This window comes from Tamandua tetradactyla, chromosome 2 (genome assembly GCF_023851605.1).
Source record: "Tamandua tetradactyla isolate mTamTet1 chromosome 2, mTamTet1.pri, whole genome shotgun sequence".
NCBI classification, from domain to species: domain Eukaryota; kingdom Metazoa; phylum Chordata; class Mammalia; order Pilosa; family Myrmecophagidae; genus Tamandua; species Tamandua tetradactyla.
Window position 1 is genome coordinate 94,233,111 of NC_135328.1, and position 22,410 is coordinate 94,255,520.

Genomic DNA, 22,410 nt, shown 5'->3' on the forward strand with positions numbered 1-22,410 from the left:
CATTGGTCTCAAAGAGTATGTGTGGTTCTAAAACCTGTCTTCCTTACCCCTGTGTTCTGAATTACTTTAACCCAACCTGTTCGGCTTCGTTCGATAGTTGAGATTTTTTTACTCCAAATATAAAACTGTGTGGTATTGAAAGAATCTCTTCCCAGGAAATTCTGCCATGTACCTCCACCTCATCCTTTAGATGATTCCTGGAGCAGAGAATGTCTGTAGACCTTAACTGACCTGGAAAAGGCCCTCTGCTTGTCTGATGACATGGGAGGAGGGTGGAGGGTAAAGGGCACTAAATTTACATATCAATGATGCATTTCTATGCATTTGATCCTCTTTTGAAATATTCACATAAGGCCCTCAAGGTATGTTCAATTTAAGAAGCAGTTTCTAGAACCATGCCTAATTCCAGAGAAAACCAAATTAATTCTCACCACAGTGTCTCTTGCAAAACATGAATACTTGTTGATACTAAGGAAGAATCGCCTGCCTTTGACTCCAGGAGTAACTGTGGCCGTGAAATACCTTGGAAAGACCTCACTGGTGCTAATAACCGTAGAGCTCTGGAGCAGTTGGTAAGAGAAAGTGGAGAGGGATTCATGTCTGCACTGAGTAGAACTTGTGGGCCCCAGATCACATCGTAATGACAGAAGATTAATTAAAAATGATCGCCAGAACTCATTCTAAGCCTAGGTTTTTCCCCATTTTTCTTTTGCAGCATGAGTTAGGTTAGTGCCAAAATAACAAACATAGCTCCAAAAAAATCCTGAGAGGCTTTGGCATCAGTTGCCGACATTCTTGGTCAGAGATTCCAGAGTGCCAAAGCTGGGGAAATTATAATATAATTATGTCTCATTTGCTACATGAGTGAGATGTTCCTTCCCTGTACTTAGTCCTTTCCTGGACTAAGACGTGGACACGTATTTGTCTCTTAATAAAGCTTTTTGAGATCCAAGAAATACTGCTGTCTAAACAATAACTTCCTGATGTATGTATGTTTTTTCTGATCAGTGTGGTTCATAATCATTGTCAGTGGTGTGCTTGAAATGTTTTAACAGCAAGCTGTCCAGATTAAAAAAAAGAAGAAGAAGCCCTAGTTTGTAAAGTTTGCTAATTTCCATGGTGTAAATAATCTCACCATGACCGATTTCAAGCTATTAATCTGACATCACTGCCCAGAAAGTTTGGAAAAGATATGCACAGTTGACGCTCTTGAATTGGTACAAGTTGGCTTCAGCACAAGGATTGTAAAAAATGTGGAAAGCAGAGGAAATGAAAGAAAAAAAAAGTAGAGGAAATGAATTCATAATGTTGTTGCTGAGAACCAAAAATAAAAATATTGGATTCTGTTTCCTTCCAGTATGTTATCTATGCATTTTCATGTAATTGTTACCATTTTGTTTATACAAGTTCATATTTTGCTTTTATCTTCATAAACATCATTTTTATGGTTTATAATCTATCAAATTGATGTAAGATAGTTATTAGCCTTAAATTGTGGATGTTTAAGCAAAGTTTCCAATTTTTAGTATTGAATTAAATAGTGCTATACATTACTAAAGAGTGATTAATATAAATATATATTTCTTTGGCATAAATCTTCATTCACACTTATTATATCCTTAACATAATTTCTAAGATTAAGCGATTTCAATTGTGAGTCTTGAAAACTTTTGCCAGATAACATCTAAAAAGTTTGCACTAATGTACATTTCCATTAGCAGTATTTAAGAATTGCCTCTCTCACTGTATCTTCACTATCACTGCATATTATTCTTTTCAGAGTTTTTGATAATTTAATAAGTTAGAAAAAGTTTTGACATTCCATTATTATCATTTCCATTTCTTCTTTTTCAGCTGTTCCATTATCATTTCCATTTCTTCTTTTTCAACTTTTCCGTTCACATGAAGGCCTGTGATTTGGACCCCCTCTTGCTTTTGCATCTCTGGTTTCATCTTCTATTTTTCTTTCCCAAACTCTCTCCACCCAGCCTTACTTTTTTTTCAAATAATCCAGGCCTACCCCAGGGTAGCCACGTTCTTCCCCCCCGATGTCTGTCGGGCCCACTCCCTCACTTCCTGCAAGGCTTTTTATAGAGCCGACTCCAAGAGGCTTTCCTGATCCCCCATTTAAAGTTGCCACACCCATCCTTACATGCAGTTTCTCTCCTCTGAATTAATTTTCTCCCAAGCATTCATCATCATCTAATACTGTACGTATTTTATTTGTTCATTATCTGTTCCCCCCCCTGGGGTATAAGTTCCATAAAGAAGTATCCCTCCGGTCTAGACAAATGAATGACCCTCTAATATTTGTTGAATGAGTAAATATTCTCCCAGCCTTAGCATTGTCTTTATAAAATTAATTTACGAGTTCTCTTTAAATACTGAAAATGATAACCATTTGCAGCGTTTGTAGCAAATATATTTCTAGATTGATTTTGAGGAGTTATGTTTTTGTACAAGTAGGTTAATGTTTTTTTATGTAATTAAACCTTCCATTGTGATATTTTCCATTGGAATTAAGTTTACAAAATCCACTTTGATAAACAGGTCAGATAAGTTTTTGCCTGTACTTCATTCTATTATTTTTATGACTTTTTTTTGACATGTAACACTCTAATATATACAGAATACATATAATTTGACATATGTAATAAAATGAAGATTTAAGTTTTTTTGTCTTTTTTCTTGACAGCTTATTCATTAAGCTTAACTGTTGGGTTTTGTTGCTGTTAATTACATTGTGTTTTTTCTTTTCATCATTCTCCTTGATATATTAATTTTTAATTTAACTTGTGGAATTTTCTGTTCATATAAAATCTATAGGAGTCAAGTCTCATTGGTTATTTCTCAGTTATCTCTGGGATATTTTTCATGGCAGTATCTCTGTATTTTAAGAGCACTTTCCAATAGGTACTAAATATTCTTGAGTTTGTTTTTGGTTATCACTACAACTTCTGATAAGATACATAGCAATGAAACATAATAGGAAGTTGGGTTCCCAGAAGTGGAAATATGAAGGACTGAAGCGAAACTCGACTCTGGCCACCTTATCCTGATTCGTTTTTCCTGAAGCACCTGCCAGGTGTTGAGATCAGAGAACTGGCCCTTTTGTTGACTCTGGGTTGAGAGCAGTGCCCGGCTCATAGTTGCTCCTTGATAAATATTTGTGGATTGGATTGCGTTGAGCCTTAAAGTATGGTGCCTTTCCAGGAAAGTGTCCCAAGGACCAGCTTTGCGTCTCCAGCTCTGTTCTGTTTTCTCGTCCTGTAGTTGCGGTCCAGTGCGGAGCTCCACCCGGACCTGCTCAGCGACTGCCTCACGGTGCAGCCCCTGCAGCCGGCCGCTTCCCCCCGGGACGCCGCTACCGATGGAGCCGTGGGCCGGTCTCCCGGGCCCGGGCCCGGGCCAGACCTCTATCCAGGTAACGACGGCAGATGTGGGCTCAGACCCAAAACTGCCCTTCTCTAGGCCCTCCACCCTGTTTGAAGGGAAGGTTCTCTCGAGCAGAAGCATTCCTAAATTTATCTGCATTTTGTTTTATCAGTGTGCTCCAAATTGCCCCCTTCTCCATCTGATTCATGAGCCAGGTTTGGCAAGAGATTGTTTTTTTTCTCATAAAGAAACAGAGTAAAATAATGTTAGGTCTCTTCTGGTCTTCTGCCAAAAGTTCAGTGCACTCAGTTATCGTAAATGTATTAACTTGATTTACACTCAAAGGAAATGTTTCTCCCCTAAGCAGGTAACTGGATTGCATGTGGATTTCTTAATGGAACAGTCTTTGTCATCTTTGCCTTTTAAAAGGACACCCCAGGTCTCTAGGAATACTTTCACATCAGTAAGCCAACTTGTAAAAATGTTCATTAATGTTTGCCAGCCGTCCAGGAGGGAGTGGAATATCACCCCCAGACAAGCTTCCTTTTGCCTGAGATCGAATAATAGACGACTCGGTATTTGGAACGTTTCATTATGTAGTGAAAAATCAAGGACTATATGTAGTAGGGAAGAGGTTTTTGATTTCTTAATCTGGACTTTGGTGTATTTTCCACTCTCTGTAATGGTGATGTACTTGTTTATACATAATTGATTAAAATTCTTACCATCATACCATAAATATGAAAGCAGAAGTACCACTGGCTTTATATTCTAGGCAATGGGAAGTTTCCATTTCCTGCCTTTTTCTTTTTAAAAGTACTAAGAATTTATAAAGAATTAAGAATTTATTGATACATTACTGCAGTATAGGCCAGTGATATGTTGTATAAATTTTCAAACTGACAGTTCTCGGCCAATCCAAATGCTGGGAGAAGGACATTAAGCAAATATTTCAACAGGGCCAATCCTCAAGGCATCATTATTGATGGCCCATATTTCTGTGGCCCTTTTTCAAATACTTTAGGAACTTACTCTTGGAAAGTTTAGAGCCCCTGCTTTCTGAGACCCACACAGACGAGATTAAAGTTTACTTGAAGGGTTGACCTTAAACAGAGGTTTAAGGGATAGGTACGTATGCACACATAAAATATGACAATATATAATGTCATCCACACACACATATAAATATTTTATATTAGGTATTTATAAGAAAAAGTGGGACTAGCTTTTGTTGGTGCTTATGCATGCTTCATTTGGCAAATATTTAATATATGAACATTTTATTCTAGTGCATTAAACAACCAATTTGAAACAATTATAGGTGGCATCAGGCGCTCCAGATTACAGTTCCCCCACAGAGGTTTTGAACAACTAGCAAAAACTGGCAAAGCCATCTTCCTCAAAACTCCAGAAAACAATTCAAGGGTTGTAATAGCTGGGCCAGGGCTGAATCAAGAAAACTCAGCTTTAAAAATGCTAGGAGAATCTCATGGCACCCTTGCTTACCACTCTCTGACTGCCCCCCCCCCCCCCCCCAAAATGGTATGGAGCTAGCCTGCATTCCCACCATGGATCCTGAGCCATGTTCCGGAGAAGGCCGAGGAAACCCTATGTGCAGAGTGACCTCTATAGATTGCTAGCCTGAAAGACTGAACAAGAGTGCTTGTCTTGGGCTCACCATCCCAGAACAGGCCTGACAGGCAGAAGCAGCTTGCAGATATCTAAAATAATGAAAGAAATAAGTCAAAGCAGCTTGGGCAAAGGATTACCAGTTTTCAGTCATACAAGAGAGCACCTGGGAGGAAGAGAAAATCAGTTTCATAGGGACTAGTGAGGGCTTTAAAATTCCTGCAAACAGAGGTGGTGCAACGGTGGCTCAGTGGCAGAATTCTTGCCTGCCATGTCAGAGATCTGGGTTCAATTTCTGGAGCCTGCCCATGCCAAAGAAAAAAAACTCCTTCAAACAGGGAATTCCTAAGGCCACAAATGAGCACAAACCCAGGACCAGACCCAGGAAAAGATGGAAGAAGACTTTGCATTTGCCTCAAGCTGATCTTCTTGATAGGAAAGCTAAACCCTGAAGGAGGGCACCAGCCAATGCAGAGCTAATTTGCAAACACTGTGAAAGCAACTTTTTTTACATTCGTTTGTTTTGTTAACTCCTGGCATTCAAGGAAATCTATGTCATATTATTAACTGGATACAAACTCAAGGAACAGACAGATCTGAAACTAAATTCCAGAGTTAACGTTTTAAAATATTAAAATGTACCATGTGCAGCAAAAGTTATCAAGACAAGCAGAGGAACAGGAAATAATGGCCCATCCAAAGAAATGAGATTAAAAATCTAGAAACCATCAATGAAGAAAAACAGACTTTGGACAAAGACTTTTTAAAAAAGTCATCCTCAGTCCACTGAAGGAAATAAAGGAAAATATAGAGAAAGATCTAAAGTATATCAGGAAATGCCATCATGGCAAAGCCTTCATCCTCAAAAGGAATAAATAATATGAGAGTCTTAATAAAGTGACAGATATTGCAAAAAGGAACCAAATAGAAATACTTGGGTGAAAGAGCATGGTAGATGAAATGAAAAACCCCCTATGGGTATCAACCATATTTGGAGGCAGCAGAAGATAGAATCAGTGAACTCAAACACTAGACTATTGAAATGATACAGGCTGAGGATATAAAATACAAAAGAGTTTTAAAAAGCAAACAGAGCATAAGAGATCTGTGGGATACTATAAAAAGTACCGATGTACGTATTATGGAAATCAAAGAAAAAGAAGAAACAGAGAAAGAGGTAGAAGAAATATTCAAAAATATAATGGCAGAGAACTTCCCAAATTTAATGAAAGACATGAATATGCATATCAAAGAAACCCAACAGGATAAACTTGAAGAGAACCATGCACCTAATAGTCAAACTGCTGAATGCCAAGAGCAATAAGCCGAGTTCTGAAAGCTGCAAGACAAAAGCAACATGTTATGTAACAACGAAGTCTCAATAAGATTGTGTCGATTGCTTATCAGAAACCATGGAGGCAAGAAAGCAGTAAGACAAAATATTTAAAGTGCTGGAAGAAAATAGTTGCAAAACAAGAATTTAATATCTGGTAAGACTGTCTTTCAGAAATGAGGGGGAGAGTAAGACGTTCACTGATAAACGAAAGCTGAGAAAGTTTGTCCCACTCTACCTGCCCTATAAGCAGTGCTCAAGAGAGACCATAAATAGCACAAGAGGCATAAAGAAATAAAGAACTCTGTTAAAGATTAGCATATGGGTAATTATAAATGCCAGTACTATTGTCCCATGCTTTTTGGTATGTAGGTCCACTTTTTACTTCTTACAAATTCTGAAATCCAAATCATAAAAAATAATGGTGAATCTGTGGTTCAGGACGTGATGCAATGTATGTAGATATATTTGTAACAAGTACAACAAAACGGTAGGAGGATAGAAAAGGATGGTACACACCCTAACTCATTCTATGAGGCCAACCAACATCATCCTAAAACCAAAGCCAGAAAAGGATACCACAAGAAAAGTAAACTACAGACCAATATCCTTTATGAATACAGGTGCAGAAATCGTCAACAAATATTAGCAAACCAAATCCAGCAGCATATTGAAAGAATTAGACACAATTATCACGGGGGATTTACCCCAGTTATGCAAGGGTGGTTCAACATAAGAAAGTCAATTAACGTATTCACGGCATTAACTGAATAAAGGGAAAAAAACACATGATCATCTCAATTGTTACAGAAAAGGCATTTGATAAAATCCAGCCTTGATAAACATGTATAAACCTAGGAAGAGAAGGAAAAATTCCTCAACACGATAAAGGGCATATATGAAAACCCATGGCTAACATCATACTCAGTGAAAAACTGAGAGCTTTCTCTCTAAGATCAGGGACAAGGGAAGGATGTCCGCTGTCACCACTGTTATTCCACATTGTACTAGAAGTTCTAGCCAGAGCAGTTAGGCAAGAAAAAGAAATCAGAGGCATCCAAATTATAAAGGAATTATAATTTATAATTATAAATTATAAAGGAAGAAGTAAAATTTTCCCTATTAGCAGATTACATGATCTTATAAATAGAAAATCCTGAAAAGTCTGCAGCAAAGTTATTAGGGCTAATAAACAAATTCTGCAAAATTAGGAGGGTACAAGATCAACACTTAAAAATCAATGGTGAGGCAGGCCATGGTGGCTGAGCAGGCAGAGTTATTACCTGCCATGCAGGGACCCAGGTTTGTTTCCAGCCTGCCCATGCAAAAAAAAAAGGTCAATAGTGGTTCTCTTCACTAGTAATGAATAATTTGAAGAGGAAGTCAAGAAAAAATTCCATATTCCATTCAAAACAGTACCTAAAAGAATTGAGTAGCTAGGAATAAATTTAAGCAAGAATGTAAAGGACTTATACATGGAGCACTACAAGATGTTGTTTTCTAAAAGAAATCAAAGAAGTCCTAAATAAATGGAAGGATGCTCTGTGTTCATGGAGTATAAAGCTAAGTATTATGGGGATGTTGATACTATCCAAAGTGATTTACAGATTCAACACAATCCCAATCAGACTTCTCACAGCTTTCTTTGTAGAAATGGAAAAACCAATCATCAAATTTTATGGAAGGATAAGGAGGCTCAAATAGCCAAAACTATCTTGAAAAAGAATGAAGTTGAAGGACTCATCCTTCCAGTTTTTAAACTTATTACAAAGCCACGGTAATCAAAACAGCATGCTACTGACACAAGGACAGACATATAGAGAAGTGATGGCAAATGGACAATTCAGAAATAAACCTTCACTCACGTCTATGATCAATTGATTTCTAACGAAGGTGCCAACTCCGCTCAATGGAGAAAGAATAGTTTCTTTCACAAATAGTGCTGAGAAGAGTGAATATCCATATGCAAAAAAAAGAAAGTGGACACCTACCTCACTTTATATACAAAAATTAACTCAAAATCGCTCAAAAACTAAATATAAGAATCAAAACTATAAAATTCCTAGAAGAAAACAGGAAAACATCTTCAGGACCTTGTGTTAAACAATGGCTTCTTGGACTTTACACCAAAAGGATAAGCAACAAAAGAAAAAAATAGATAAATGGGATTTGATCACAATTTAAAACTTTTGTGCATCAAAATATTTCATCATGAAAGTAAAAAGAAAACGTACAGAATGGAAGAAAATATTTGGGAACCACATATCTGATAAGGGTTTAATGTCTAGAATGTATAAAGAAATCCTACAACTAAATGACTAGAAGATAAGGAACCTGTTTTTAAAAATGGGCAGAAGACTTGCATAGACATTTCTCCAAAGAAGGTATACAAATGGCTAAAAAAGCACATGAAAAATGCTCATCACCATTAGCTATTAGGTTTTTTTTATTTTGCATGGGCAGGCATCAGGACTCAAACCCAGGTCTCTGGCATGGCAGGCAAGAATTCCTCCTGCTGAGCCGTGGTCACCCACCCACCATTAGCTATTAGGAAAATACAAATCAAAACCACATTGAAATACCAGTTCACACACACTAAAATGGCTACTATTTTTTAAAAAAACAGATGATAACCAATGTTGGAGAAGCTGTGGAGAAATAAAAACACTCATTCATTGTTAGTAGGAATGTAAAATGGTACATCCTTAGTGGAAGAAGGTTTGGCTGTTCCTCAAAAAGTTAGGTTCAGAATTACCATATGACTTGACAATCTCATTTCTAGGTAGAAAAAGGAATTGCAAGCAGGGACTTGAACAGATATTTGCACCCCTGTGTTCACAATGGCATTATTCACAATTGCCAAAAGATGGAAGCAACCCAAATGTCCATTAACCAATGAATGGATAAACAAAATGTGGTGTTATATGCACACAATGGAACATAATTCAGTCATAAAAAGAAATGAAGTTCTGATATATGCAATATGGATGAACCTTGAAGACGTCAGCTTGAGTGAAATAAGCCAGACAGACAAGGTCAAATATTATATGATCTCACTGATATGAAATCACTAGATTAAGCAAATTCATAAAGTCGGAAATTAGAATATCAGTTACGAGGGACTGGGATGGATGTCGGCAATGGGGAGTTAATGCTTAATTAGTATAGAATTTGTTTGGGGTGATGAAAATGTTTTGGTAATGGATGGTGGTGATGATAGCACAACACTGTGAATATAATTAATACCACTATCTGAGTATAGTTACAAGGGGACGTTTTCCTTTCATACCTTTGGTATTTTTACTAGAAATTAAAAAAAAATTTAGGGCTATCCAAAACAAACAGTGAATGCTAATATAAATTATGGAATATAGTTAATAGCACAATTATTATGATATTCTTTTATCAATGGCAACATCAGTGCCACACCAATGTACTAGTGTGGCATTAGTAATAGGAGGGCATGTGGGAACACTGTGTTTTCTGCATGATTTTTCTATAAACTTTAAAAAAAAAAACAGAGCTTACCTTACTTCATCAGTCATCTATGCTCTTACTGTGAACCTGAAACCTAATAATGAAGGGTCAGAGCTAACCAGAATTGATTGAAAACTGGCCTAGCCTCAAATGCAAGTGATTTGTGGATAATGGGCTAGTCTTATTGCATTAAAACTTCTTGGAAATGGGTTTGGAAAGCCTTATTTATATCTACTTAAAACTTTCGTACTTCTGCTATATACATATATGTATATATATGTTTATATATATATATATATATATAGCCTATGGTTCATCTTCAGAACTCAGGACTCACATTCATCTTGATGAGTGTTTTTGTATATTGGATAGGGTGTTTCAGGTTGTTTAAAAACGACTTTGTCTTTACAAATAGTTTTCCTCTTTTCTACGTTTGGTCTTCAGAAATTTTTGAGCTCTTGGCTTTGAACATCCATCTATGGCAGGTCGATTGCCATAATAGGAGAGGAAGTTTAAGTTGTCTTGGCATCAACAAAGCATCTTCAAGCTGACCTGCATTTTCTATGACTCTAAGAACACTAGAAACAGGCAGGTGTCTATTTTGCTCAACTTTGTGCCTGGAATTTTCATTCTGTCTAACTCTTTTCTTTATTTCTGCTTCCCTCCAGTTTTATTTTTACTTTCTTCATTTGTGACTTTAAAAAAAAATTGAGTACGCCTTTTGTTTTGCTGACTACACAACAAACCCAAGGCAAATCCAGGAAGGAAGAAAAATTTTAAAACAAAAATTGTAAGCCTTCCTCTTAAGGTGTCATAGATGAACTTGCCAAGGCAAATGTAGGTTCACATCAGCTTCAATACCTTTGCTGCAGATCTATAGAAGGAAGCCAAACAGTGAAAAATGCCAAAGGTGTAAGATGAAACCATTCTTCAAGTAGTTAAATGTAAAACTTGAAGTGTTAAGGCAATTTGATGAAGATTATGACTTGGCTAAATGGCAAAAGTACTTGGAGTTGTTCCCTTCACGTTCTATTACACAAAATTAAGAAGAAAAATTTAATGATTGTCAAGCACTTAAACCTTTACGTGCTAGTGAATTGATTCATTATAAAACTAGTTGATGGAAACCTGATGTGTATGGATGGATATAGGATCGGAAGCAGTGTAATATTCATATTTAATGTCATAATCTTTCAGAAGGCACAACTGTTCAAGACCCATAGTCTGAAGAAGTTATGGTTTTGAAATGGAAACTTTGAGTGGACAAAGAATTGTAAGAGTCCACAAGGATGATAGTTGGCTTAGTGTTAAGATGAACAGAGAAGATAACAGTTCTGACAAACACAAATCTTTTAAGTTTCCTGAAGCATTGACTTACCTTACTGAAACAAACATTACAGGTTGATAAGACAGAGCTTGATTGGAAAGGATTGCCAAGAAAGACTTTTATTTCTGAGGAAGAAGCTAGCGCTCTAGATTAAAACAGTCAAATGTCACTGAGGCCATGCTGAGGATGATTTTAAATTGAGGTGTTCACTTCTCTACTCTTATTAAAGTCCCCAGGCTCCCCAGACCTGCTACTGAGCTACCCTGAGAGCTACTGAGTGATCGAACAGGAAAACCAGGGTAGTGATAAGTTCAAAGGATGACTCACTTAGATTCTCTGCACTTTTGTCTAGAGTTACTGTACTCCGATAGATAATGCCCCAGGTCAGACTGTAAATTTAGATGATTTATCTGATAATCTGAGGAGGATGTATTTCATAGCTGTGGATCAAGTGTCAATCCTGCTTTCAAGGTTTAATCCCTGTATAGATCTTCCCATCAGCTCCTGCAATGAACTAATGAAGCAAATAAGCCTACAATTAGTTAGTCTGCGATATCAGACTTCGATGGCCCGAACCAGTGCCTGGCCTTGGCAGAGAGTCTTCTCAGGAGCAAAGGATGTGCTAGGGAAGAAGATCTGTCCCGCGGGTGCTCACAAAAATGACGGCTCCCTCCAAACCAAAATTGTAGTATGAATTCATCAAAACACAACCTTTGCAAATGACCTAAGCCAGGTTGAAATGTTTGAGCCCTGCAGAAACCACCTGTCAAATGAGGAGGGAATGCAGCTGAAACTAGAGAAATCTCAAGAGGAGAGAATTGTATTTGTGCCATTTCTATAGAGTTATAAAATAGTTGTATTTTAGAGCATACAAATCCTGTTGAATTACCCCAATTTTGAATGTAACCTTAACTTTTTTAGGGAAAAAATTGGTGTTTTATTCAGAAGGAAAACAAAGATTTTATTTTTAGAGCAAGAATTTTTGAAATTGTCTGTAGTCGTTCCCTTCCCTCCACCTTCACTGCTGGAAGATGAGAACTTCTCACTCAACAGCATCATCCTTTTTTATAATAAATAGCAGTGTGTTTAATCCATACAGAATTCAACATATCTTTGCGATAGTTAATGTTTCATTTAAATGCAATTTTGTGGAATGTTTTATTTTAATACATTTGCAACCTTCTTAACTTGCATATATTTGCTTTTTCGACAGCTTGCAGATGTATAAGGGTTAGAAATAATTTTCTGTAGAAATGCCTCATGTAATCTGCTTTCAAAAAGTGGTCGTTGATTTAGGAACTTTATTGGATGGTTCTAAACTGGCACACTAATTTCCCAATAAGTTAAACTTTATAGGAGAATTGTAAAGATCAAATAACACAAGCTATATAAAGCTTCTTCAAAAGGCATAGAGCATTATAAAAATGCAATAGTTATTACTTGCATTAGCTTCAAAAGTCCTCCTTTGCTTGGAATTCACCAGAGGTGAAAAGGAGACAGAGCAACTTGGAATTGGTGGAGGGGCAAGGACAGAGGAGGTGGAGACTTTTGGTACAAAAGGAGATTTAAAGGGGAACATTTATCAATGATGTCTTTGTGATGTTTCCTCCAACGTTGCATGGAACTGATATCAAAAGTTTGCATTGTTTCTTTAACACCTCTTGTATCTGTGACTTATCTACCCAATTGGATTGGAAAGTCAGTGAGGGTAGAAGCAAGCTTCATACACTCTATTGCAGGCACTGATAGCTTTAATCTATAGATTTACCCCTGCCTAGCCCTGAGCCAATCTTTTAGCATGCATCGAATATCCTTGAAGGCTTATGGAAACTGAGGTTTCTGGGCCCCACCCCCAGAGTTTCTGATTCAGGAGGTCTGATTGAATCCCAAGAATTCGAATTTCTTCAGAGTTCCCAGATAATGCCGGGTATTGCTAGCTCAGGGACCATATTTTGTGAACCCTTGCTCTGGGCTGTAGAATACTAGGAATGTGACTTCCTCTAATTGAATTTGAATTTTCACTAATGGGAATTTCAATAAGAAGTGCCATGTACATATATTTCTGTTTCTCATTACAAAAAAATAAAATAACTATCCATGGATATTACACTTGTCCTCCCAAACCAGTGTTATCCTGCACTGCTCATATGTTGATTAAAAGTGAGATCTTATAACCACCCAAGTGAAGAAAATTAGAATTCCAATTCCCATTTAGCACAGGGTGCAACTGTATGCATACAGCTAGTGTTAAAGCCTTTGTAGGTTTGTGGGCTGCTTAATTTGGTGCTTCAATTCTCCACATCTGTTTTATTCCCTTGTATTCATGTTAGTTTTTCACGCAAGATTAAGCTGAATTATTCAGTTTTACAATATGTACAAGTTTTTGCTGTAAAAATATTTGTGTGGGTGAACAAAAATAATTCCACACTTCATTGTTGAGGAAAGGAAGGTGGTGAGGAAATTGCAGCTTTATTCCCATTGAGTGAAGTCTTGGCTGTCTTTATACTATTACTTCTCATTTTCCTTATATTATATATATTTTTTACTGGTGCCAAAATGGGATGTGGGAAGGGAGGATTGTTTCTGCTTTGAGGTATTTACCCCAAGAATATCTTAGGGCACAGACTGATGGCAGGACAAAGAATTCTGGAATAAGGGACTGAAACCCTTTGTGATTAGGAAGTTATGGATCAGATTTCTGGATCCAAAATCCTGACTTTCTGCTGCAGCTGAATTTACCTTCCAATGAACGAGAGCAGTAGGTAGTATCCTTTTCTTATGAAGAATAGAGAAAAAAGAAAGAACATGTTCAAGGTGTCTGTAATCATAGTGAAGTTTTACTTTTTAAATACTGTGTGAATGCTAAAAATAAATGTTAATAACATTAAACTCTAAACTGAAGGACACTACTGAATTAACTTGGCTATATTAGCAATAATAATGGAGCATTTTGAAGGCATGGAATAAAGAGGGTATTGTTGTATTTACTTATCCCTGGTGACCTCAGCTCTGTCTCTGAAGACTGGTTTTTGTAGTGTCTTCCTCAATATGTCACAGACTGTTCTTCGCCATCCCCGTGCCCTGGCCATGACTCAAACCATGTATGCTCCCTTAGCAGCAGGGATGGATCATCAGAACTCACAGCTGTCTCCTTGGTGTCTTCGTTTCCTTACCAGTGTCAAGGTTGTTCTCGCCTTCCCTCAACATCGCCCTCCCTGTTTTCCACTGCCACGTGGGCATTGCTGTTTGGACTTCTTTCGCAATGGACTTCGCTGCTCACGTGTGACCTCTCTTGAACTACTCGTGGACTCTGGATTTCAGAGTTCACTCTTACTCTAGAGTTTCTGTTAACACGAAACCACGCTCTGAGAAGTCAGGGCTTTATATAGTCTTCACTGGAACCTTTTCCCTGTGGGTTTAGAGAAAACCTTTTCCCACTTTCTAGGAGGTGAATTTGCAGGAAGTGAGCTACTCACTCTCTTTCTCTAGAGAAAGGGGATCTGTTCCCATCAGTGTGCAAATTTGTTCATCGGGCTATTTCACAGGGCTCTAGGATCAAATATAACATCTATAAGTGCCAATGTTACTTTTTCCTCTAATTCAAATTTCCCTCTTACTGCAATCAGTTGCTGGATTAAATGACATACAGAGCTTGTATTTTAGTTAAAGCAAGCATTTTAGTAGTCTTAGAGTCCGTAGGCTTTCAAAGCTTTTTCATAAGGTCCCATATTTAAGACATAAAAACTGATCTGTTTCACTTACAGAGAGAAGCCCCCAGAACACTTGAACTGCCCATTGCCCAAAACTCATAGTGCTCCATGGGGCATTCTAGGAAACCCCAAAAGCAGTGAGCAGTGGCTCTCAAATGGAATAATTACAGGTTAAAGACATCCAGTTGCAGCCAAACATCTGAAGAGGCAGCCTGGGCCGTAGGGGGAGGGTGTAAGGTAATGTGGCTTACACTTAGGAAGAAGCTGGCAGAGGACAAGAGGGATGAGGTTCTAAGGATGATGAGCCCCAGGCTGGCAGAGAGGGCATTGGGAGCAGTCACATATTTATTCTGCCAGATTCTGAAAGTCAAGGATTATGTTTTCTAAAAGCTACGCCTCTTGTAGGTATGTAAATGAGTGTGTAGGAGAAAGCAAACGAAAAAGAGATACCAAACTTTAGGGACCCTTCACATTCCAAGAGAGACCCAACAAGAAAGAGGTTTATTTCCGCAAAATACACTTTCTACAAGGAATCAGAATTCTTGAGATTGATCTAACTGAAACTGATCTCTCCACATCCCTATGTATATGGGCATAAACTCATGAAAACATTAAAGTGAGTCCATCAGAGTCCATCTTGAGAGTAACCTCTACTAGGAGGTAACTGAGTAGACAAAGTGTAAAAAGAGATACTATGCAGTTTTGCCCAGGGCTAGCGGTAATTGCAGATACAGGTTCCTAGCTATACGGTTCCCCAAAAGGCTATTATACTCAGTTGTACAGAGCTAAAGGATGAATAATGAAGAGTTAGGGAACCAGTATTTTTTTATTTTATTTTTTTGTTTTTTATTTTTTATTAATTAACGGAAAAAAAGAAATTAACCCAACATTTAGAAATCATACCATTCTACATATGCAATCAGTAATTCTTAACATCATCACATAGATGCATGATCATCGTTTCTTAGTACATTTGCATCAGTTTAGAAGAACTAGCAACACAACCGAAAAAGATATAGAATGTTAATATTGAGAAAAAAAAAAAAAGTAATAATAGTAAGAACAAAACAATACAAAACAAAACAAACAAAAACCTATAGCTCGGATGCATCTTCATTCAGTGTTTTAACATGATTACTTTACAATTAGGTATTATTGTGCTGTCCATTTTTGAGTTTTTGTATCTAGCCCTGTTGCACAGTCTGTATCCCATCAGCTCCAATTACCCATTATCTTACCCTGTTTCTAACTCCTGTTGAACTCTGTTACCAATGACATATTTCAAGTTTATTCTCGAATGTCGATTCACATCATTGGGACCATACAGTATTTGTCTTTCAGTTTTTGGCTAGACTCACTCAGCATAATGTTCTCTAGGTCCATCCATGTTATTACATGCTTCATAATTTTATTCTGTCTTGAAGCTGCATAATATTCCATCGTATGTATATACCACAGTTTGTTTAGCCACTCCTCTGTTGATGGAGATTTTGGCTGTTTCCATCTCTTTGCAATTGTAAATAACGCTGCTATAAACATTGGTGTGCAAATGTCCGTTTGAGTTTTTGCCCTTAATTCCTTTGAGTAGATTCCCAGCAATGGTATTGCTGGGTCGTATGGCAATTCTATATTCAGCTTTTTGAGGAACCGCCAAACTGCCTTCCACAGTGGTTGCACCATTTGACATTCCCACCAGCAGTGGATAAGTGTGCCTCTTTCACCGCATCCTCTCCAGCACTTGTCATTTTCTGTTTTGTTGATAATGGCCATTCTGGTGGGTGTGAGATGATATCTCATTGTGGTTTTGATTTGCATTTCTCTAATGGCCAGGGACATTGAGCATCTCTTCATGTGCCTTTTGGCCATTTGTATTTCCTCCTCTGAGAGGTGTCTATTCAAGTCTTTTTCCCATTTTGTAATTGGGTTGGCTGTCTTTTTGTTGTTGAGTTGAACAATCTCTTTATAAATTCTGGATACTAGACCTTTATCTGATATGTCGTTTCCAAATATTGTTTCCCATTGTGTAGGCTGTCTTTCTACTTTCTTGATGAAGTTCTTTGATGCACAAAAGTGTTTAATTTTGAGGAGTTCCCATTTATTTATTTCCTTCTTCAGTGCTCTTGCTTTAGGTTTAAGGTCCATAAAACTGCCTCCAATTGTGAGATTCATAAGATATCTCCCTACATTTTCCTCTAACTGTTTTATGGTCTTAGACCTAATGTTTAGATCTTTGATCCATTTTGAGTTAACTTTTGTGTAGGGTGTGAGATATGGGTCTTCTTTCATTCTTTTGCATATGGATATCCAGTTCTCTAGGCACCATTCATTGAAGAGACTGTTCTGTCCCAGGTGAGTTGGCTTGACTGCCTTATCAAAGATCAAATGTCCATAGATGAGAGGGTCTATATCTGAGCACTCTATTCGATTGCATTGGTCGATATATCTATCTTTATGCCAATACCATGCTGTTTTGACCACTGTGGCTTCATAATATGCCTTAAAGTCAGGCAGTGCAAGACCTCCAGCTTCGTTTTTTTTCCCTCAAGATATTTTTAGCAATTCGGGGCACCCTGCCCTTCCAGATAAATTTGCTTATTGGTTTTTCTATTTCTGAAAAATAAGTTGTTGGGATTTTGATTGGTATTGCATTGAATCTATAAATCAATTTAGGTAGGATTGACATCTTAACTATATTTAGTCTTCCAATCCATGAACACGGTATGCCCTTCCATCTATTTAGGTCTTCTGTGATTTCTTTTAGCAGTTTTTTGTAGTTTTCTTTATATAGGTTTTTTGTCTCTTTAGTTAAATTTATTCCTAGGTATTTTATTCTTTTAGCTGCAATTGTAAATGGGATTCGTTTCTTGATTTCCCCCTCCGCTTGTTCATTGCTAGTGTATAGAAATGCTACAGATTTTTGAATGTTGATCTTGTAACCTGCTACTTTGCTGTACTCATTTATTAGCTTTAGTAGTTTTGTTGTGGATTTTTGCGGGTTTTCGACGTATGGTATCATATCGTCTGCAAACAGTGATAGTTTTACTTCTTCCTTTCCAATTTTGATGCCTTGTATTTCTTTTTGTTGTCTAATTGCTCTGGCTAGAACCTCCAACACAATGTTGAATAATAGTGGTGATAGTGGACATCCTTGTCTTGTTCCTGATCTTAGGGGGAAAGTTTTCAATTTTTTCCCCATTGAAGATGATATTAGCTGTGGGTTTTTCATATATTCCCTCTATCATTTTAAGGAAGTTCCCTTGTATTCCTATCTTTTGAAGTGTTTTCAACAGGAAAGGATGTTGAATCTTGTCAAATGCCTTCTCTGCATCAATTGAGATGATCATGTGATTTTTCTGCTTTGATTTGTTGATATGGTGTATTACATTAATTGATTTTCTTATGTTGAACCATCCTTGCATACCTGGGATGAATCCTACTTGGTCATGATGTATAATTCTTTTAATGTGTTGTTGGATACGATTTGCTAGAATTTTATTGAGGATTTTTGCATCTATATTCATTAGAGAGATGGGCCTGTAGTTTTCTTTTTTTGTAATATCTTTGCCTGGTTTTGGTATGAGGGTGATGTTGGCTTCATAGAATGAATTAGGTAGTTTTCCCTCCGCTTTGATTTTTTTGAAGAGTTTGAGGAGAGTTGGTACTAATTCTTTCTGGAATGTTTGATAGAATTCACATGTGAAGCCGTCTGGTCCTGGACTTTTCTTTTTAGGAAGCTTTTGAATGACTAATTCAATTTCTTTACTTGTGATTGGTTTGTTGAGGTCATCTATGTCTTCTTGAGTCAAAGTTGGTTGTTCATGTCTTTCCAGGAACCCGTCCATTTCCTCTAAATTGTTGTATTTATTAGCATAAAGTTGTTCATAGTATCCTGTTATTACCTCCTTTATTTCTGTGAGGTCAGTAGTTATGTCTCCTCTTCCATTTCTGATCTTATTTATTTGCATCCTCTCTCTTCTTCTTTTTGTCAATCTTGCTAAGGGCCCATCAATCTTACTGATTTTCTCATAGAACCAACTTCTGGCCTTATTGATTTTCTCTATTGTTTTCATGTTTTCAATTTAATTTATTTCTGCTCTAATCTTTGTTATTTCTTTCCTTTTGCTTGCTTTGGGATTAGTTTGCTGTTCTTTCTCCAGTTCTTCCAAGTGGACGGTTAATTCCTGCATTTTTGCCTTTTCTTCTTTTCTGATATAGGCATTTAGGGCAATAAATTTCCCTCTTAGCACTGCCTTTGCTGCGTCCCATAAGTTTTGATATGTTGTGTTTTCATTTTCATTCACCTCGAGGTATTTGCTAATTTCTCTAGCACTTTCTTCTTTGACCCACTCGTTGTTTAGGAGTGTATTGTTGAGCCTCCACGTATTTGTGAATTTTCTGGCACTCCGCCGATTGTTGATTTCCAACTTCATTCCTTTATGATCCGAGAAAGTGTTGTGTATGATTTCAATCTTTTTAAATTTGTTAAGACTTGCTTTGTGACCCAGCATATGGTCTATCTTTGAGAATGATCCATGAGCACTTGAGAAAAAGGTGTATCCTGCTGTTGTGGGATGTAATGTCCTATAAATGTCTGTTAAGTCTAGCTCATTTATAGTAATATTCAGATTCTCTATTTCTTTATTGATCCTCTCTCTAGATGTTCTGTCCATTGATGAGAGTGGTGAATTGAAGTCTCCAACTATTATGGTATATGTGTCTATTTCCCTTTTCAGTGTTTGCAGTGTATTCCTCACGTATTTTGGGGCATGCTGGTTCGGTGCGTAAATATTTATGATTGTTATGTCTTCTTGTTTAATTGTTCCTTTTATTAGTATATAGTGTCCTTCTTTGTCTCTTTTAACTGTTTTACATTTGAAGTCTAATTTGTTGGATATTAGTATAGCCACTCCTGCTCTTTTATGGTTGTTATTTGCATGAAATATCTTTTCCCAACCTTTCACTTTCAACCTATGTTTATCTTTGGGTCTAAGATGTGTTTCCTGTAGATAGCATATAGAAGGATCCTGTTTTTTAATCCATTCTGCCAATCTATGTCTTTTGATTGGGGAATTCAGTCCATTAACATTTAGTGTTATTACTGTTTGGATAATATTTTCCTCTAACATTTTGCCTTTTGTATTATATATATCATATCTGATTTTCCTTCTTTCTACACTCTTCTCCATACCTCTCTCTTCTGTCTTTTTGTATCTGACTCTAGTGCTCCCTTTAGTATTTCTTGCAGAGCTGGTCTCTTGGTCACAAATTCTCTTAGTGACTTTTTGTCTGAGAATGTTTTAATTTCTCCCTCATTTTTGAAGGATAATTTTGCTGGATATAGGAGTCTTGGTTGGCAGTTTTTCTCTTTTAGTAATTTAAATATATCATCCCACTGTCTTCTAGCTTCCATGGTTTCTGCTGAGAAATCTACACATAGTCTTATTGGGTTTCCCTTGTATGTGATGGATTGTTTTTCTCTTGCTGCTTTCAAGATCCTCTCTTTCTCTTTGACCTCTGACATTCTAACTAGTAAGTGTCTTGGAGAACGCCTATTTGGGTCTAATCTCTTTGGGGTGCGCTGCACTTCTTGGATCTGTAATTTTAGGTCTTTCATAAGAGTTGGGAAATTTTCAGTGATAATTTCTTCCATCAGTTTTTCTCCTCCTTTTCCCTTCTCTTCTCCTTCTGGGACACCCACAACACGTATATTTGTGCGGTTCATATTGTCCTTGAGTTCCCTGATACCCTGTTCAAATTTTTCCATTCTTTTCCCGATAGTTTCTGTTTCTTTTTGGAATTCAGATGTTCCATCCTCCAAATCACTAATTCTATCTTCTGTCTCTTTAAATCTATCATTGTAGGCATCCATTGTTTTTTCCATCTTTTCTAATTTATCCTTCACTTCCATAAGTTCTGTGATTTGTTTTTTCAGTTTTTCTATTTCTTCTTTATGTTCAGCCCATGTCTTCTTCATGTCCTCCCTCAATTTATCAATTTCATTTTTGAAGAGGTTTTCCATTTCTGTTCGTATATTCAGCATTAGTTGTCTCAGCTCTTGTATCTCATTTGAACTATTGGTTTGTTCCTTTGACTGGGCCATATTCTCAATCTTCTGAGCGTGGACCGTTATCTTCTGCTGCTGGCTTCTGGGCATTTAGTCAGATTTCCCTGGGTGTCGGACCCAACAAGGTTGAAAGATTTTTCTGTGAAATCTCTGGGTTCTGTTTTTCTTATCCTGCCCAGTAGGTGGTGCTCGTGGCACACGTTTGTCTCATGTGTTTGGAAGGGATCCCCCCGGTCACTGATCTCCACAGCCTGGCGATTTCCGATCCAATTCTCTCCGTTGGTTCGGGGGGCCGCGCGTGGTGGGGGCATCTGCCGCCACGGCTTGAGGGGACCCTGTGGCTGGTCGCCGGCCGCAGCGGGCCCGGGGATTCGCCACCGGACCAGGAAGTCGCCCGCGGGGGAGGGGCGTCGGTCACCGGCCGCCGTGGCCTGTGGAATTCCCCACCGGACCAGGAAGCCGCCCGCGGGGGAGGGTCCCCGCGGCTTGGGTAGCCTTCTGATCTGAGACTCGTAGCTGGACCAGGAAGCCGCCCGCAAAAGAGGGGCGCCAGCCACCTCGGCTTGGGAAACTTGCCTGTCCGAGACTCTCAGCTCGCCCGGGAAGGAGGGAGGGAGGAGCTCCGGCCGCCACAGCTGCCACTGCTCGGGAAATCGTGCGCCGCTCGGAGGTCTCACCACAGCCGAGTCTCGCAGTCAGACTAGCCAGTCCAGACTGGGGTACGCTGTGTGTCCATTCCCTGTCGTGGCCCCAGGAGCTGTTCTGCACTGTTTCAGTTCACCTAGTAGTTGCTTTGGAGGAGGAACTAAGACGCACGTACCTTACTAAGCCGCCATCTTGGCCCCGCCTCCCAGCATTTTTTTTTTACTAAACCTTTGGCTTTTGTGGCAAATTCAGCCTTTATTACCAAAATGAGAGATGAGAAACATTCCTGTAAGAACTTCCAGGAGCAGCTGGCCATACTTGCTTCCATCTTTCTTCTTTCTGCGTTCGTACTGCACTCAACATGGAGGTTAACATAACACATGAACAGGAGGCCAAACAGGGTAGCCTGAGCCTTGTGTTTATTTAAATTACTGACTTTCTGTGTAACTAACTCTCTGTGGGTAAGTATGTAAGTTGTGAGGCAGAGAGAAGAAACATAAGTTGTGGATATTGAGGTAAGATATGTCATTCATTATCTGGGAAGACCCAAGAGGGCTGCAGGCAATGTTGGTCCCAGAGGAGTGGCAAGAGCTGCCAGAATGATGCCATCCTACCTGTAACAAAGCGTAGATGTTTCAGGGGCCCTTCCCAACATGAAGATGATTATTCCTGGTACTTTGCAGTGTTTGATGGCAACCTTTGGCCTATAAGTGAATGACATGAGCTGTGATCTCCTCGTTATATCACATTGTATTCCAGAAAAGAGAGTGCATGTATGCTGAGAACTGGAAGGAAAAAAAAAATGATGAGAGAGACATGTAAGTGTACATCCTCTTCCAAACACTAATAA

General features: G+C 38.2%; 1 protein-coding gene across 2 annotated transcripts in view; it reads left to right on the top strand.

Annotated features, from left to right (window-relative positions):
- Positions 1 to 22,410, top strand: part of GLIS3 (GLIS family zinc finger 3) — a 486,424-nt gene that overhangs the window by 405,137 nt on the left and 58,877 nt on the right. For both annotated transcript variants that reach the window (XM_077148286.1, XM_077148285.1), the window contains one exon: positions 3,274 to 3,424. In XM_077148286.1, the coding sequence (XP_077004401.1) occupies positions 3,274 to 3,424 (151 nt within the window). The remainder of the gene's footprint in view (positions 1 to 3,273; positions 3,425 to 22,410) is intronic.